Source organism: Clarias gariepinus, chromosome 6 (assembly GCF_024256425.1).
Source record: "Clarias gariepinus isolate MV-2021 ecotype Netherlands chromosome 6, CGAR_prim_01v2, whole genome shotgun sequence".
Taxonomy (NCBI): Eukaryota; Metazoa; Chordata; class Actinopteri; order Siluriformes; family Clariidae; genus Clarias; species Clarias gariepinus.
In genome coordinates, this window is record NC_071105.1 from 21634220 (window position 1) to 21653153 (window position 18934).

At 37.6% G+C, this 18934-nt stretch overlaps 1 protein-coding gene across 5 annotated transcripts; it reads right to left on the minus strand.

Moving 5' to 3' along the window:
- Positions 1–182: 182 nt before the first annotated feature.
- Positions 183–9864, minus strand: h6pd (hexose-6-phosphate dehydrogenase (glucose 1-dehydrogenase)). Of its 5 annotated transcripts, none has more exons than XM_053499482.1 (5): positions 9813–9864; positions 3709–4376; positions 3502–3619; positions 3092–3361; positions 183–2994 (listed from the first exon to the last, which is right to left on the minus strand). In XM_053499482.1, exons 2-5 carry the CDS (start codon positions 4354–4356, stop codon positions 1658–1660), a joined length of 2373 nt encoding a protein of 790 aa, XP_053355457.1. In that variant the 5' UTR covers positions 4357–4376; positions 9813–9864; the 3' UTR covers positions 183–1657. The 5 variants fall into 5 exon arrangements, with proteins under 5 accessions (XP_053355457.1, XP_053355458.1, XP_053355460.1 ...); XM_053499483.1 differs by having other exon boundaries at positions 9801–9842; XM_053499485.1 differs by lacking the exon at positions 9813–9864 and adding an exon at positions 9168–9188.
- Between the last annotated feature and the right edge of the window lie 9070 nt (positions 9865–18934).

The window sequence follows — 18934 nt, forward strand, 5'->3', positions numbered from 1 at the left end:
CTTCTGTTATAAATGTATTTAAATGTAATAATTTCTACTTTAATAATCAAAATTAAGAAAAAATATTTTGAAAGTTGGCATATAGTCTCTATTGATTAACCCTAACCCCCCAGTAGTTTAAAAATTATTCTTTTGACCTCATCATTGATATAATACATAAAGAATCAGCCACTCAATTACTCAAATAAAATTTTATTTCTCTCTTTGGCAAAACTTTTTTAAGGATAAAAGAAAATGTGAACCTTAATGAATATAATATCACTATATAATAATTTTACAAAAAATTAAAAAAATTACACTTTATAATTTTTCCAGTCTAGTTATACATTGCGATTTCAGGTATGGTTTTACAGTACTGAGTATATCATTTGTTAGTCAGTCAACCAAACCATAAAATCCTAATTGTTGTATAAAAAAGGAAACCAATATGAAATCTCTTTATACTTCATATCAGATATTCATTTACATTTTGCATTTGACAGACACACATATGAGCAGTTGAAGGGTAAGGGCTTTTCTCAAGGGCCTAACAGTGATAGTGCTGGGTTTTAATGTGGGATCTTCTGATCAATCGTCCAACACCTTTACCACTAAAATCCCCAAACCCCCCTATTCAAGCCATTTTAATCCACATCAATATAAATGCATTATTCACTGTGTTGTATATGGTGTTTTTTTTCCAGAATGTATTTGAATTGTTTGTTTGGATATTATATTTAATAATTAGGGAGATAACCTTCAAAAGATCACCACTGTATTTGTGGCACCATCACAACATTAATAACTATTACAAAAATAAGGCACTTTTTTCCTGAGGTATTTATTTCCTATATGGTTTTGTCTATTTGTGCAATGTCCGATTTCAAAAGCAAGCATAGATTTGGTGAAATAGGAAGCATTTTGCTGTCACTACTGCTGATAGACTACAGACGTTCGTACATACAAATAGCAACCTTCACAAAGTGATTTTTTTTTAGTTCAGGGTTAGAATTATAGCTCTAAATTTCCCTTTTACGCAATGTCTCATAACTCATAACATATTATGAGACCATTTATCCATGTGTTTACCTCAAAAATCCGCCCTAACAGAGGCTACAGGCATTCCTTGTCCAAATACTTGTTTCATAAGGCTGTTACAGGACAGTCTTTATAAACCACTGAATTTATCACAGGAGGTAAGTGTTTATGGTTAAAAAATGTTGTTCCCTTCTTTTACAATTAGCACAGTAATCATATTTAACTATCAAATTTATTTTCTTTTAATATTAATATTCACAGTGTCATAGTTTCCCCCTTGCAACCCTACTGAAAAGCATATAAAAAAAGGAAATCAGTGAAATAGAACATTTTGTAAAACAGGATATTATCCAAAGGCTGAAAAAGTGGACAAGTGTACAATAATAAAAATATGACCGCTCAGTTTCCCTATTTTTTAGTGATTTTGTTCATTTGAAATTGTGTACAAACTGGTCTAATGCTGATACTGTATTTCTATAGAAAGTTTCAGTATTCCTTATTATGGGCAGAATATTGTAAATTATGTTTTATAATTGACTGAGTTTTATTCAAATCCCTAAATCACCCAGTGGTCCCTGATATTATAGTAAACTGAGTATATTATTGAACACTATATAGCTATTCCTGAAGTTACTGGCTCTTATCCTAAAAGTGCATCATAGTCTATATACCATGTTAGCTGGCCACTTTTTGGCTGTACACTTGTGATTGGATACTTTGCAGTTTCACCCTTAATTCTACTGAGTTGAACAACAAGCTCATGTTTTCTCTTCCCCATTATAAGTACCCCTACCCTGTGTGCTTTGTTGATGGCAGTGAATGTAAGACTCATTCGCTGATGAGGTTTAATTGGACTTTCAGTCAGGGCTACCATTCCTTTATTACTATTCTGCAGATCGGTGTCTTGAAACAGTGAAGCAGTGTGCCCATCCTCACCTACACCAAGCAGTATATAATGGAAATGAGAGCCATTGACTAGCTGGCTTATTTGCTTCTCATAAAGGAGTGCACCCCCATCTTCCTCAACACATAAGCGCTGGTTGAGCTGCACTGGCATGGGATGGATGTTGAAGTAAGGAATGTGGACATTCTGAAGTAGATAGTCATGAATGGTACGGAAGTTGGAATCTGCTTCATTGGGTGGCACACAGCGCTCGTCCGCTAACCACACGTGAGTGCTGTGCCAGGGGAAGGTGTAGTGTTGCTGTGCCAGCTGAAGAAACAGGGCAATGGGACTGGAACCACCTGACAATGCCAGATGAAACTGACCTTCCACTTGAACTACTTCTTCTGCTACATTGTGCAGGTCAGAGGCTAAGCGCTCCACTAGTTCTTTGGACCAGGCAGACACCATGTCAGCACTGCGGAATTTCCCTTGCATAACCTGGAAGTTCTCTTCAGGACCTTGTTGAATGACATTTACCTTCTCATCACTAATAAAACCAACCATCCGACCTTGCAGCTGAAAGTTCAGGAAGTCACTGTTAGCAGCACCACCTGGGTATAGTCGTGGAACAACATTTATCAAGCTCTTAATCAGTGGGGTCCAGAAAGCCCACGAGGCCATGAGGTTCTCAGTACTGACAAAGCTATCTTTACGTCCATGGAACACATTAGATATGAGCTCATAATAAGGCTCTGTCGGCACCTCTGGGGACTGGATGTGATAGTCAGAGAGTGGTAAACCAAGCACAGAAATGTCTTTATGTTCAGTAATCTCTTTCCAATCACTCTTTACAAGATCTGGCTTGAACAAATTTTTGCTAACAAGAATTGCTGAATACTGAAGATTCCCATGGCCGAGGTAGAATACGATCTGTTTGGGCTTGCAGTGGACACTGTTGTATCCCTGTATGCAAAATTTATCATTTTTGAAAATAACTCGAGCATATCCAACACGTTCATCAAGCATCTTGCCAGATGACATAAATATTGGAATGCCATCATACTGAGGACCGTCTCCATTGATGACTACACCTGGAAACACATTTCAACTAGGTGATCTATGTACTAATATTATATAACAACTTACAAAAGTATCCAAATTAATCCAATTAAAATTTTATATACTCACCAGCGAAAGTTGGGGTAAGGCTGAAATGATCCTTTGTTTTGTTGAGTTCCTTCTGGACTTCTGCATTGTAGCCTTGATACTGACCCACAACCACACTGCTCCTATCAAGGTATTCAAGGCTACTGAAAACTCTGAGCTTGTTCTGTAGGACCTCTTCACTGTTGGAGAGGTTGGCCGGTACGTTCATCATCAAAAGGGTCATGATTTCTGTAAGGTGGTTTTGGAGTACGTCTCTGATGACTCCATACTGGTCATAAAACTGAATCCGGCCTGTAAATGCCAGAGCAAAAAAAAAGCACATTAGCCAGATGTCTTATACAATGTAAACTTAACTGTTTAGCAGTTTTACGGCATGGCGAAGTCATTTGTTTGCAGTAGTAAACTATCTGTGTGAGTAACACAGTCATTACCTTTGCAATCCAGCGTTTCCTTCAATACAATCTCTATTCTCTCAATGTGGTGCTTGTTCCAAATCGGCTTTAGAATTTGATGATTTCTTTTCCTAAAAGGCAATATCTGGGAGACAACCTATAGAAAGAAACTTATCAATAATAAATAATATATAAACCTCATTTTAAATGAAAGATTTTAGAGATTTTGAATAGCTGTGCTTTCACCTGCTTCCCTAAATAGTGATCAATCCTGTACATCTCTTCCTCTTTCAGAAAACTGTACAGCTGTGTGGCTAGAACCTGAGCACTGTTGAAACTGTGTCCAAATGGCTTCTCTAGAACAACCCTAAGCCATGCTCCGGCTGGGGCCCGACAAGTACTATTGATCTTTTCCGCGATTTCAGCATAAGCAAAGGCTGGAACAGACATGTAAAAGAGCCGTCCTGCTTCCACCATGCCCTCCTGCTTCAGCTGCACTTCGATCTTCTCATTAAGCTTTTCATAATCCTCCACGCTCTTGAGCTGCAGGTACTGGGACAATCGCAAGAACTGCTCTTTAACCAGAGCACAACGTTCAGTCGTAAGTTCTGATGGGCATTTCAGCTCCTTTAATATCTCAAACAGCAGCGGAGTGCCATTTTCAGCTGATGAAAGGCCACCTCCATAGAAGGAGAAGGTGTGACCTTTGCCTACATGAGTGGCATAAAGATGGAAAAATCCTTGCCAAAGGTATTTTTTGGCCAGGTCTCCAGTGCCACCTACTATAACCACAGACACGTGCCCAGGGCGTGGAGGATCCTCGCTGTCTTTGGCGTGGCCTCTTAACCAAAATGTGGTGGCCAGAAGCAGCAGACTCCATCCTAGCCTCCACATGCTTTCATCAAACCCTTTACCTAATAACAAAATAAAATAAATACACAAATAAAAAATCGCTGAATTCTGCATTACATTGTAGATCCATAGAAACATAGGACCATTTTACTTTGCACATCATAAATATTTAAGCAATATCACACAAAATGGAGTGCCGTTGTGCTGGATATCAGTATGGCTGTGATTTAGTCATAGGCAAAAGGGCAAAGGTGATGAGAATAAACTGTGGAGGTGGTAAACAGTCCTGTAAATCTTACATGCTTATATTTCCAATTATTCTGCTTTAGAATATCAGTTCCATTAACTAGCATTAAATAGAAAGTAGTGCACTAGGGTATACAATCACTTCCACACACCAAGTAGTGCCGTTGATTAGAGGTTAGAGAGTGATTTGGGATTTAGCCTTGTGTTAGAAGCTAGTTAGCTTAGTTTTTGCTTTCCTTAGGTATAAAAGAAAATCTGATACATATAGTCACCAAACTTTGCTCTATTATCTTTACTTGTGGAATGCAAACTCAAAGTCTTAACACTCTGAGCTACCACTGCTCCTGACAAACTGCTGCATTTGTGATTTCTATTTAGTGTTTCACCTCTAGAAAGCTTTGTTATCAGATAAGTGAAACTTACTTTATAACCAAAAACACTAAGCTCCTTCCCCTGACACTGTCCTATTGTGTAATTTGTACTTTGACTGGACCATATGTGTCTACTCTATCAACTTTCAGTTTCTCCTCCGAAGGAATTTTGGGATGATAATGAGGAAAATAATCTTGTTCAGTTACACCTATGACTGTATTTCGGGTGTGCCTTCTTAAGCAATGCTGATAACATTTTAAAGATGCATTACAAAATCAATCCACTGAACACAAACCTAGGGGCCATTTCACTCTCTAATCAAACATCCTGCATAAATCTCCTCTCTGGGCATCATCGTTATATCTTTTTTTATATTGTTATTTTTTTCTTACAACCAACAGTTGATGATGCTATTGAGCTTTGTTCGACAAAATTCTTTATAAAACCAATAAAGATAAACCACTTTAAAACATCTGTTAACAATAACTAAGCAAAGGCAGATACCAAAATTCTATATTAAAACATTACATATGAACATATTAACAACTCCTTAAAAGACAAGGGTTTTTTCTCCTTCAGGTTGATTTAGATCAACCACCACTTTCTGTCAGTCTTTTTAAAATACAAATTATACCTGCTCTGTCCCAAAAAGTGTACCATGGTTTAATTATCATGACATTAGTATCATGTATAATCTTTTAATCCTACTGCACAACTCTAATGCACTTTACATGTAAATATGATACTGTAACAAAACCACTGCATCACTTCTTACATTTGAAGTGTTAAGTTATATTCATACAAATTATATTCTTTTTGTTTAATTTTATAATAGTAGTTTTATGGCTATTATATAAAATCCTTATAAAATCATGGAAATAGAATGATGATTTTTTTTTATTTAACTATAGCAATACTCACCAAACGGTCTCTATGAAGACCGAAGAAGTGTGTTTAATAAATTGAGTAAGCACTGCTGGTCCAGTGTGATCATTCATGATAAAGTTAACACCCTACACAAACAAATGCTACTATAATTTATTTAAGCTATTCCAAACTGTGAAAAGTTGGAAGACATAGATATGGATCACTGTATAAATAACTTTTAGTTAGAAGTTTAATACTGAACTTTCACTTTTATTTTATCCCATTGAAATAAACATTTGAAAAAATTACCACATTTATTGCCAAAGTATTATAATAAAATATTTACCTTAGTTATAGCAGGAATTCAGGAGTCTAATTAAGATAACCTAGGGGACTCGTTGTTGGTTCTTTGGCCTGAGCTTAAATACCAGTATCAGCTAGTCCGGAAAAGACACTCAAGTTAATGATAAACATCACATTGTGGAGGTGAAGCACGGTTAAGCCAACAAACTTTTTGATTGTTTAGTCCCTTTCCCAAAAGTCCACGGCAGTTACAGTAAGAGCCATCATTTGCCAAAGAGAAGTGTGTTGCAAGTCCAATCCCCTGCCACACTTATCCAGTTACTCAGTGTTTCACTAGTGTTTAAATAGGGTTTTGGAAAGTTTTCTCAGTACGCTGCAGCCATGATCAGACTACCTGCTTCAAGTCTAAAATTCTGGCCTCTCAGGAACTCCTTTAAATGGAACGAACATGTGGAAATGGCTTGGAGCGAGGGCAGGGCTGTACAGTGGATATGGAAATAACTCCCTGCTGGGTTCCTGTAATGTGCAAGTAGTGTTCATGACTGATGTTTTGTACAGTTCCTGCTGACAGATGCGTCTTTTTCAAAGGTAGCAACAAGTTATCTTATCTTGTCAGGCTTTCCACTCACCAAATGTTTACAGAAATCGCTGCAGTGAGCTCCAAGTCACCTCAGCCTGGGATCCTTTACAGACTTATGGCCTTCTTCAAAAAGTTTGCACCACTCAAATGTTTTATTGTCATGCAAATGTTTCCTCACTGGACTGTGTTTAAAGTGTTCTGTAAATTTCAAGCAAAAGCGTATTTTTATGCCTTCGTTCACAAAAACGTTCATCACTGGTCCTGGTTTGACTTGAATGCCTAAGACAGTAGGAGATGTATTAAAATTCAATAAAGATATATGAGTGCCTTGAAACATTAAGTTCCAAATAGGGAGGAATTTTTACCATCCTGTTTGGAATGAGACATGAGAAGGTATTTTCCCTAGTAGGAGTATGGGTGCTACACTGTGTCAGGCGTTGCATCTTACACAATCCGAAAATATTAGGAAGTTAAATTGCTAACTAATGATTAAATAACTAATGCCTGAATAACATTTCTAATGATTAAATTATATTAGAGATAACTGAAAATAAAAACTTTATTCACAGTCAACAAAACAGATGCAAATGGTTGCATGGTTGTTGCTTGTTTTGTTTTTTTTTACTTTGAATAACGTTTTACGTGACTTCTTGGTGAAACTGAAGGTTTGCACAAATAGACGGTTTTTATGTGGGTGTGTTTATTTTTCAGTAATTTAATAGTATATGTACGAATAAAAATAAGTTCATTAACTGAATAAAATCTCACACACATCTCTAGTTGAAAAGTAATGTTGCTGAAAATGAGGAACTGTTATGCTGACATTGCTGGCGGTTACGTACAGTATACCACTGAGGTTTTAAAAAAAACAACTATAGTTCACGCCATAGTTAAATAAATACACATACTAGAAGTACCACTATAAAATATATAGCGCATATAATGTACTGTATATAGTGTAATAATAAAAAAAACTGATTTATGTAGTGGGTACTTACTATTTATAGTATAAACAGTACAGATGAAGAATCAACGTCTGACATAACTCAGAATTATCCTGCACAACAATGACATAAAATATATTGCAATTGTGATGTGCCTTGTAATCAGGGGTTACTAAAAATGTAGGGCCCTCTAGCAACCTCCCCCTAGTTACCTGCACGTTTTCTTATTTGTGTCACTTTGTGCTTTCAGTGACTTGCATAACCAGAAAGAGTGCAATATAGCTAGCAGCGTTTGTGAGACACACACACACACAGAGTGTAAACTCGATGGAGGAAAAGCTGCAAAACTGGGACCTAACCTTTCCTGTCAAGTTGTGTTGATTTTGTTGAGTTTTCAAATTGCACTGAAGAAGCCGGACTCAAAAACACACGAGCTACAACTAGATGTTCCATAACCAGAACAGTACAGAATTGACAAAGTAGTTACAATGTAAAGGTTATCCTTACTTTAATTTACACACAGAACAGCACCGGCAATAATGTACTGTATTATGCAAAATTCTCGACTTTCTTCTAAATTACATTATGCAACTCCGGAAGCCCACTGCTGAACCTTTTGGCTGACAATGTCCAGTGAGCTCAGCAAACTCCAATCCTCTAACCAACTCACTCTTACTAAAGACTATGGCAAGGCTGTTCACTTTTTCCTTTCACATTGTTGAGCGTAAATAGTTTTTCATTGTAGTAGTGGATCCTGTTTTCTTTCTCCTCATAATCTCTCCTCTGGCTACCTGATTTGCTGCTTTGAAGATTTTTCAGATTGCAGAGGCAAAACAGTGCAATGCAGATATACATTTTATCATATTTATATGTTCAAAATTTAAAATGCTTTACAGTATATGTTTATAAATGCAGATATATGGTATTTACACTATAACATAGTCAACCATCAATAATTGGTTTTGGCAACAACGTTTTTTTTTTTTACATTTAAGTAAAGCACTGCTGTTTGGACTCTGTAAAGTGCTGGAGCCACTGACTCTGTCAGGGTAGTAGCATAGTAAAAATTCTCAATATCACAAACACACCTATATACACACACACACACACATAAACACACTTGAAGGTTTCCTTAAGCTTTGCAAAAGGATTATACTTTTCCCAGACAACAAAAGAACCCTTACAAGATTTAGGTACAAATTACAACCTTTTTCCTAATAGTGGGTGGTTTCTCTCATGATATTACGTTAACCCTTTATCTGTCACTCTCTCGCTCACTCACTCATCGTTTATACTGCTTAATCCTGTGGGCGGAGTCACAGGGGCCTGGAGCCTATCACAGGAGACTTAGGGCACTAGGAGAGACAAGATACTAATCTAACGCAGGGCACACACATTCGCATGCTCATTCACACACTATGGACAATTTGGGAATGCCAATTACCCTAGTCTACATGTGTTTGGATAGCGGGAGGAAACCGGAGTACCCGGAGGAAACCCACAGAGCCCGGGGAGAACATGCAAACTTCATGCACACAGACCTGAGATGGAAATCGAACCCGGAAGGTGACAGTGTTAACCATGAATCTGCCCATATACGTTACAAACATAGTGAGATTCTTTCTTCGCATATCAGTCAGAGCGCAGGATCAGCCATGAGACAGTCCCCCTGGAGGGGTTAAAGGCCTTGCTCAAGGGCTCAACAAGAGTAACCTGATGGAGCTGGGGATTGAACCTACCACAGTGAGAGTTACATGGTTAATTAAAAAGATCAAAGGAATGATTTGTTACAAAGTATTCCTGTGAGACATTAGTATTGCAATAACGTTCAACTGACTGCTGATTGTACGAACCAGGACAGGTTTACATTTTTTTGGCAAGAGGAAGTTGTTTAAATGCTGAACTGATGCATTCACACACAGCCTAATACTACACCGATGTATTAAGGATTTGTATCTGTAGAAGAAACACACGATCGGTTAGAACAACCCTATAATTACTACCATTATAGTCTCCGGATATGCTCAGGATAATACTGTTACAGTAAATATGTTGCTAATCCTTGCTAGTACATGTTGTACCCGGCCCTTGACGATCATTATATACAAAGCGAGGCTTTTCATTTACTAAATTATACATGGAGACAAGAGTGAAGAGCAGTGAGAGAGACAGACCTGTCTGCTTACCTGAGCTCCGGCGCGCGCGCTCTGTGTGTACTGTGGACCATGACAGGCGCTTCCGCAAGCGTGGTCACGTGACAACACACGCGCGCACGCACACACACACACACACCGAGTATTATTTGCCTATTGTAAAGCGGCAGTATTTTGAAACCAGAAGAGCCAGAACTCCTCGTGTGTCCTGGCTTTCTCACACAACAAACAACTTAAATACTCCAATGTATTTAGCGTTGCATGAATAAACCTCTAGTGCCTAAAGTAATCCAAATGGTCACACAATATATTTTAAAATGTCGTGTAGAGAAGTAACAAAACAACAAAAAAAGTGGTGCTTGTTATTTTTCAGCAATTGCTGCTATTCTAGTCCACTTGTTTTCTGTATTCACACTGTGTGATGTGCTCCATCTAGTGGGACAAAAAAGAACTGCAAGGTCACTTCACGTGGATGTTCCTTTGACACATTGTTTCTGGTCAAGTACAGTAAATCCCATAATGAGCGGGGTTCCCTGATGGCAGTGTCGTCTTTCAGCAGGATAATGCCCCCTGACATACACTGCAAAATGGTTCAAGAACCAAGCTGGTTTAAGAAACACAGCAACTAGTTCAAGGTGCTGATTTATACTATATGTAGCCAGGGCCCTTTATTTTCGTTGTCAGATCTGATCAAACCATTATGGTGTAGTGGTTGGCACTATCACTTTACTCCGGTTTCCTCCAACAGTCCAAAGACATGCATATTGAGTGTTCCCAAATTGCTCACAATCTGTGAATGAGTGTGTGTGTGTGTGTGTGTGTGTGTGTGTCCAGGGTATACCCCACCTTGTGCCCTTAGTCTTCTAGAATAGGCTACAGGCCCCCTGCCGCCCTGTATACAGAATAAGCAAGTCTGTATATACAGTATATTATATATAGTGTATATATATATATATATATATATATATATATATATATATATATATATATACACACACACACACACACACACACCTAAAGGATTATTAGGAACACCTGTTCAATTTCTCATTAATGTAATTATCTAATCAACGAATCATATGGCAGTTGCTTCAATGCATTTAGGGGTGTGGTCCTGGTCAAGACAATCTCCTGAACTTCAAACTGAATGTCAGAATGGGAAAGAAAGGTGATTTAAGCAATTTTGAGCGTGTCATGGTTGTTGGTGTCAGACTGGCCGGTCTGAGTATTTCACAATCTGCTCAGTTACTGGGTTTTTTCACGCACAACCATTTCTAGGGTTTAGAGCAACTTTGACTGAAATAACCACTCGTTACAACTGAGGTATGCAGCAAAGCATTTGTGAAGCCACAACACGCACAACCTTGAGGCGGATGGGCTACAACAGCAGAAGACCCCACCGGGTACCACTCATCTCCACTACAAATAGGAAAAAAGAGGCTACAATTTGCACGAGCTCACCAAAATTGGACAATTGAAGACTTTAAAAATGTTGCCTGGTCTGATGAGTCTCGATTTCTGTTGAGACATTCAAATGGTAGAGTCAGAATTTGGCGTAAACAGAATGAGAACATGGATCCATCATGCCTTGTTACCACTGTGCAGGCTGGTGGTGGTGGTGTAATGGTGTGGGGGATGTTTTTTTGGCACACTTTTGGCCCCTTAGTGCCAATTGGGCATCGTCCAATGTCCATCCCTTTATGACCACCATGTACCCATCCTCTGATGGCTCCTTCCAGCAGGATAATGCACCATGTCACAAAGCTCGAATCATTTCAAATTGGTTTCTTGAACATGACAATGAGTTCACTGTACTAAAATGGCTTCCACAGTCACCAGATCTCAACCCTATAGAGCATCTTTGGGATGTGGTGGAGAGGGAGCTTCATGCCCTGGATGTGCATCACACAAATCTACATCAACTGCAAGATGCTATCCTATCAATATGGGCCAACATTTCTAAAGAATGCTTTCAGCATCTTGTTGAATCAATGCCACGTAGAATTAAGGCATTTAACAACATGGTATATATATATACAAATCTGTGTCTAAAACTCCTGATTTTAGGCAATGAGTTTTCACGCCAAATATTGACTGTTTATTTTATTACTTTTTATTGCTCTTTATAGAAGTTTCTTTTATGCAGAAATGTTTTTAAAGGCATCTTTTACTTATGCCATAATTTTTGTTTTATAAGTAAAATAGTTGTTAGGTTTTACTGTGCTTGCTGGAGAATATGAGTTCTTCTGGTAACTTTGTCACACTTTTTTTATTGTAAATCCCAGGAGTGTACAGTAGGTCTGAAACTGGTCTTTTTTAAAAAAGAATTTTTACAGCCATGCATATATTCTCCTGTAATGTTATTTTTAGAGATACTGTTAAGCTCTGACTTAATAACTGACTGAATTAAATTTTAAATAAAAGAAATAAATACAGCAATAATAATAATAATAATAATAATAATAATAATTTTTATAGTTGGCACCTTTCTTACTTAATATGTAGCCTATATAAATATTTTATCAATGTTTGATGACTTTCCAAAAATGCCTGTAGCAACAGTAAGGCACTCTTTACCATGGAGACATGAAAAAGAAGTGGAAAGACATTACACCCATTTTTTACCGTATACCCAGTAAGGTCAGCTTGCTGATCCAACACATCCCTGACCAGGATAAAGCTCTTATAAAAAGATAAATGATAAATGTTTGACATGATAATGAATAAAAAAAAGTGAGGGGAAAAAGAAAAATCATTTACATAACCTCTAGATGGCGTAATTACATCTAATACTGCTCCACAAAAAGATAGGAAGTCGGGTTCTCAGTTGAAGTTGTTGAACCAGTGTAAATGATAAGACTTTCGGCTTATAGAGTTCTCTTTCAAAGCTGTGTGATGGAGTGCTCATGGTCCTCGCTTTGGTCTTGAAGTTGCCCTGAAGTTGCCCTGCACCTCAGAAAGGACTGGAAATTAACTGACAAGTTAAGACTAAGACATTAAGACTTTTTATGATTCAAAGACACATACTAGCACATGAACACAGAATCAGTACATAGAAACAAACATACCCAGAAATAGCAGCCTGTTTCAAAATGTAAACCAGTGGTGTGGGTCAATAGTGCCTCCTGAGTTATGAATCAGTGAGCAAATACGTCTCATTTGACAAATATGTTTGCTCATGATTCCTCTCGAATTATTTTTTATCCTTCTACGCTTTCTCTGCTTTTTTAGATCCAGAAGCTGAGAAATGACAAAGACAAAGGGAAGCAGCAACCAAAGGAAATGAGAAGATGCCATTTAAGGAATGAGAAGCACCCATGGTTTTTGTTATGTTAATCTGAAGGCAGTTGTCTCTACAGCACTTCACAAAGCTGCCCATCAGGTCTGTATACTTCCCTCCTGTCATCCACAACACACATAACCACAACAGAATCATCTGAATGTTTGTCATGTGACAGATGTTCAGGTTGTACAGTATCTAAACGAGAAGGGGCCATAAAAATGTCTCAAATCTTACAGTGTCGTTAAGAGCGTTTACACAAAATAAAACACATTTTTTGATGACTCAAACCTGGACTATGGAACTGTGACACACAAACACCACCAGCTGTGCATGTGTGTCAGCTTATAAAATGATAATATGAAACACAAAACAAAGCCATGTAATAATAAAGTCGGGTTACATAAAATAAGCCGAACTCCTTGGAGTGTTACGGCTCTTTAACATTTCACCGTTAACTGCTGCATATAATTTTTATGCTGTTGCATGCCAAGAAACTACATGGTCAGTGTCCTGAGTGTGGTGCAAACGCACAATGAAAAATAAGAAGCATTAAGACATTTCATTTTCCATATCTTTAAGTAGTAGCTCAGTGGGTTGAGGCTGTGGGTTACTGATCAGATTGCTGGTGGTTCGAGTCGGCTGCCGTTGTAGGCCCATGAGCAAGGCGCTTAACCCTGTCTGCTCCAGGGAATATGTAAAGAAAGAATTTCACTTTGCAGTAACATGTATGTGACAAACAAAGGATTAACTTACAAATTGCTGACATTTGGATCATTTAACATTCTTATGCACACACACACACACACACACACACACTGATCTGTGCACTGGTTTCAGGGTGCAAATGAAGGATGCAATTTCTTAAAGATCAATCGAGATTGCGATTATAGCACTAGTGACCTCTCATAGAGCATATACATTTTTTCACTGTCACTTTGTAATTATATAGTTAATTTAATTTCTATTCATTCAATGACATTTAATGCTGCTTTATTTACAAACACACATAGAAAAAAATTCTCATGATGCTAAGTGTGAAACAAATAAAATGTTTTGCTTAGTTCAGAGTGATGAATTTGATGAATTTAAAACAGGGATATTTGATACCTAAATAGCTATAGGGCAAAAGAGTTCATTTTTCAATGCATATTTGAACTTGCTGTAGATTAATGGGAAAGATCCAGCTTTTCAAAAGGGTGCACAAAAATTATGTTCATCGCCACATTTAAAAGCATTCTACAGAATCTCTCTCTTTTTTGCTCTCAGTGATTGATTGTATGTCTGCAGGGGTCTGTAGGCCTCCCAGCTAGTGACAAAGAGGTCAAAGTGAGACAAACAGTAAACAAGAGGACAGAGTTCCTGTTTATGTGACAAGTGTAAGAGAACCTCTGAAGAAGCCAATGATCCCAGCTGTCAGTATAAAACCGTGACATCAGAGCACTGTGTGTGTGTGTGTGTGTGTGTGTGCACTTGCATGTGTGTGAGTGTTAAAGACAGCTATTCAGGCCACCAGGAGGGCTATTGTGTTGAAGATCACCCACACTTCTTGCCTCAGTCCAAATTCCCTGTTTCCTACTGCCAAACTGCACTTGCCTTCCTTCCAGTTAGCACTTTGTTCCAAGTGCGGTGTGAAATTCCAGTCGAGCTGAGTACACAAAAGTGTGCATATGAATGCATAACGTCATGTTTACTACACTGTTTCACCAATACATGTTAGACACTACATTTACAATTGAAAGTCAAAGAAATTTAGCAACAGTGCAATGCATCCCATGTTGTTTAAAGACTTTAAACTGGTAGTTCAGTTCTAGATTAATTCAGATAAGGTAACTGGGCAAACATTGAGGACTATAACCAATCACATGAACTATCTAAACATAGATAAAAATCCCCAAACAAAGCTAGTTAGCTAACATTATTTCCAAAAATATGAAATAGATCATCGATACTAAATAATAGAAATAGATAACCTGAAATAGATAATTATTTATCCATCTTTCATCAAAGGAAAGTTCAAAATAAAACTAAGCAGGTTTTGCTTGAGAAAAAAAGCTAGCTAGTGAACATAGAAAAATAGTGGAGAAACTCCCTGATCAAACCTAGCACACTAATAAGGATTCAACAGGTTGTACAAACAAGACAACTGGTATAAAGTGTGCACACTCATTAAAAAACACTTGTGTAAATATCAGTGTGTGTGTGTTTCCTTTTACATGTGCTTGTTCAGAACAGTTTATTATTAATCGTACAGTGTCAACCTTTGCTCTGTAACCTGTTTTATACGTGTTACACATTTTTATTTATTCTGATTTTATTCCACAAGGGCCACATTTAATACCATATTGTATTAATGATTAGAGACATCTGCATTCCAAAAATAAATTCCACAGGTAGAAATTTAGTAGCATGTTTTATTATCCATATAAGGACTTTTCATAATGACCTTCTTATAATGATTAATACATATAATTAATGTCACGCATAAATCGAAATCTTATCAGCATTTTAACATCCTAACCAAAAGGAATGCTGCATTTTTAAGACAACCTAACAAAACAAAATGCAAACAAACAAGCAGTGAAAACTAGGCAAATGTCTCACAATGTCACAACTGTATTGAAAATCTAATTAAATAAAACCTCCCAAAAAAAAACATCAAACATCCAACTGTTTTTCTTATGAAAACATTAAATTGTCCTGGTTCCTAGACAAATTAGCTGTTGTTATGAGGGGCGTTCAAGTCAAACCAGGACTTTTTTTTATTGTGCAGAATAAAAGAAAACACTTACAAGAGTGAAAACTACCTTTATTCTATACAACAACAACAACAATAATAATAATGCATTTTATTTATGAGGGCTCAAAGAAGGGATACATTTATAACAATGAGTAGTGCATAACATTAAAACAACATTAAATAAAACAATAGACCGTGTAATCATTATAACATTTATAACCTTACATCATGTGGGATAGACGCATCTATGGCAGACAAGTGGTTGGAGAGTCTATATGACGGATGTTTTTAGGAAGAGAATTCCAGATTTCTTAGGAGAATTCTCTGAAGCAGTGAGGCTAAAGGCACTAGAGCCCATGGTGGTCAGACAGGCATGGGGTGTAAAGAGGAGGCTATTTCTCTATACTATATAATCCCCTGCTACACTAATGCACTTATCCCTAGGTTTTACAAGTGCTTGGATACCATCATGATAAAACGATTTCTCAATACGCCGGAGCCTGGCCTGCCACAGGTAAAATGCTGGCCTCCCAGTAACTCCTAGTTCCTGTAATGTGCAAATGGTGTTTGTGTGTACAGTTCCCACATACAGCTGCCACTCTTCCATCTTTTGTTGACAAGTCATCCAACGATTTTCAAGGATCAGGCTTTCCTCCCACTGAATGTTCACGAGAACGACGACAATAGACTTCAAGCGTTTAAAGTCTTTTGCAAATGTCTATCGTTTTTACAAGTCCTGGTTTGACTTGAATGCCTCTGAAATTAATACTTCTCATTTTAAATGATTTCCATAGTACAAAGCCATTACACCAAACATTGTTCATATATGTGTTTGTATAGACATATTGTATTCATTCTAATCATGATGTGAAAATCCAAGAAAGTCCTAAAATAATGACATAAAGACTCCCACCAGTGTTGACATTTAGGATCAATCTCATAGCACATTCCTCGAACACTATTGTGGTAACTATGAAGTAAAAAAAAATTTTGTTAACAGCCCCCATATGCCTCTAAAACATATCTCACGCCACCGCCCGAGAGTTCAGCAGTGTGTCGCGACTGTTAACAAAGCATTTGAGGAGCAGACACACTCAACCCTGCACACAAAGGAGTGCCGCTTCTGGGTTTCTCTGTTGAGCTGAGAGCTTCTGGTAAGGATAGACAAGTGGGAGGTAGGAGGGGTAGGTGAGTGAAATGACCTCGCCATGTTGGTTCTGTGACCCCTTAAGCCTGAGCCCAGCCTCCTGGTGCGAACGCTTTTATAAGGGTGGATGTGTGGCACAGGGTGCCGCACAGGGGGAGAAAGAAGAAAAGAGACTGGCTATGCTGTAAAGAATAGTGGGAGTGAGGTTGAAAACCCCAGGCTCCAGCTTCACACATGGCCCTTGAGTGAAAAGGAGACCTTCTCATTGTGAGCATGTCTCAATGGCCATGGCACCTCATTTGCTGAAGAAAAACACCCTTCGTAACATGAGTGTTTTGCCCCTACAAATCAAACAAACCAAAGTCATTAATCATCCTCTTTATAGGAGACCTCTAGGACTCCAAGATATGAAAATAAAATCCCGCACTCCAGTCAAAAAGATATAGAAGAAAATTGCAACGGTGTTGGTTTTCTTGACCCTTATGTATAAGCTTGCACGTGAGGTGTTAGTTCACTCAGCTCAAATCCACATTAACGTCTGCCTGAGTTTGCCTAAAATTACAGGGGAGATCTTTCATTCAGCTTCTGTCTAATGAATATTCATAGCACTAGCACAATACTGGCAGCTTCCTAAGCCCTTGAGAAGAAGTCAGCTCTCTTTGACGCTCAGGTCACGGGACTCTTGACAGACTGCTGCACAAAAAAAGACCTGACTGCAGAATTCCTCTGGGTTGCCCAGCGACACCATTGTGTGACGTATTTCTGTGTCTACATATTCATAGCTTTTGAAGTCATTAGCGGTGATTCATTCATGATAGCACTCCCACTTGAACCCTTCCTCTTTTATCATGGGAATGCTTAAGGGGCCCACATTTTCTAGATGTTTAATTAAGACCACCATATATGAATATCTCAAAGACATACATAAAAGTAACAAATATTAAAAACATTCTTATTAGAGTAGTAGTAGTAGTAGTAGTAGTAGTAGTAGTTGTAGGAGTATATATTTTTTAACCATTCTCAATATGTGCTCTACAAGAATGATTAGTAACAGATTATACCCTACCTGTCAAAAGTTTGGACACCTTCTTTCCAGGGTAAATACATATTTTTCCAGGGTAACATATATTATTCCAGACCATATTGTTTACAAAAAACAATGCTGAAGGTGTCCGAAATATGCAATAATCTCTTTTGAACAGTTGACACTGTAATGTGTCTGCTACTTATGTTCTGTAAAGCCTTCAAGACAGCTCTAGTCTAAGGTGCTGTTAACTGGTGATTTTTGTGGCTGGTAACCTTAAACGAATTTTTCCTCTGCAGCCGAGGTAAGTTTTTATTCATGGTAGAGTTTCATCACAGTGCTTGATGGGTTTTGCAAATGCACTTGACAATACTGTTCTTGCAAGAACTTCTCCAGAACAGCTGACCTTCGTATCTTAAAATAACAATTGTCTGTTGTTGTTGTTGTTCCTTAATTACCTAATGCCATGTGCAAGCTGTAGTGCAAGTATTAGTAGTATTTTTTTATCAGTATTGTTCTAGAATGTGGATAATAAATCCAAATTTCTGTCCAAACTCTTAACTGATACTGCACATGCATTGAATTTTGATGAAGCATCTTAATATGCAGGAGAATTTGGAAAGCAGGATAGATTTGCAAAGTATGTGACATTATTTACTGTTAAGTCTGCATATATTATTTTTGTCTTAATATACCATTACAGGTAGAATGTGACTAAGGCCAACATCTTAGTAAAATTTTCAGTGTTAATTTAACACATTCAGAAGTTAATTTGAGTCCAATGTTATCTATATAAACACTGTACTTCATTCAATACTTTGGGTATTAATTCAATACTGGGTATTTTGCTGCGCGTGTAGACATTTTTGCTATTACTTTTTACTATTACCATTATAGAAGATGGTAAATAGCATATCTGAAAATTATTGCTAATTTACCAAACCCGTTGTTCAAAATTATCACT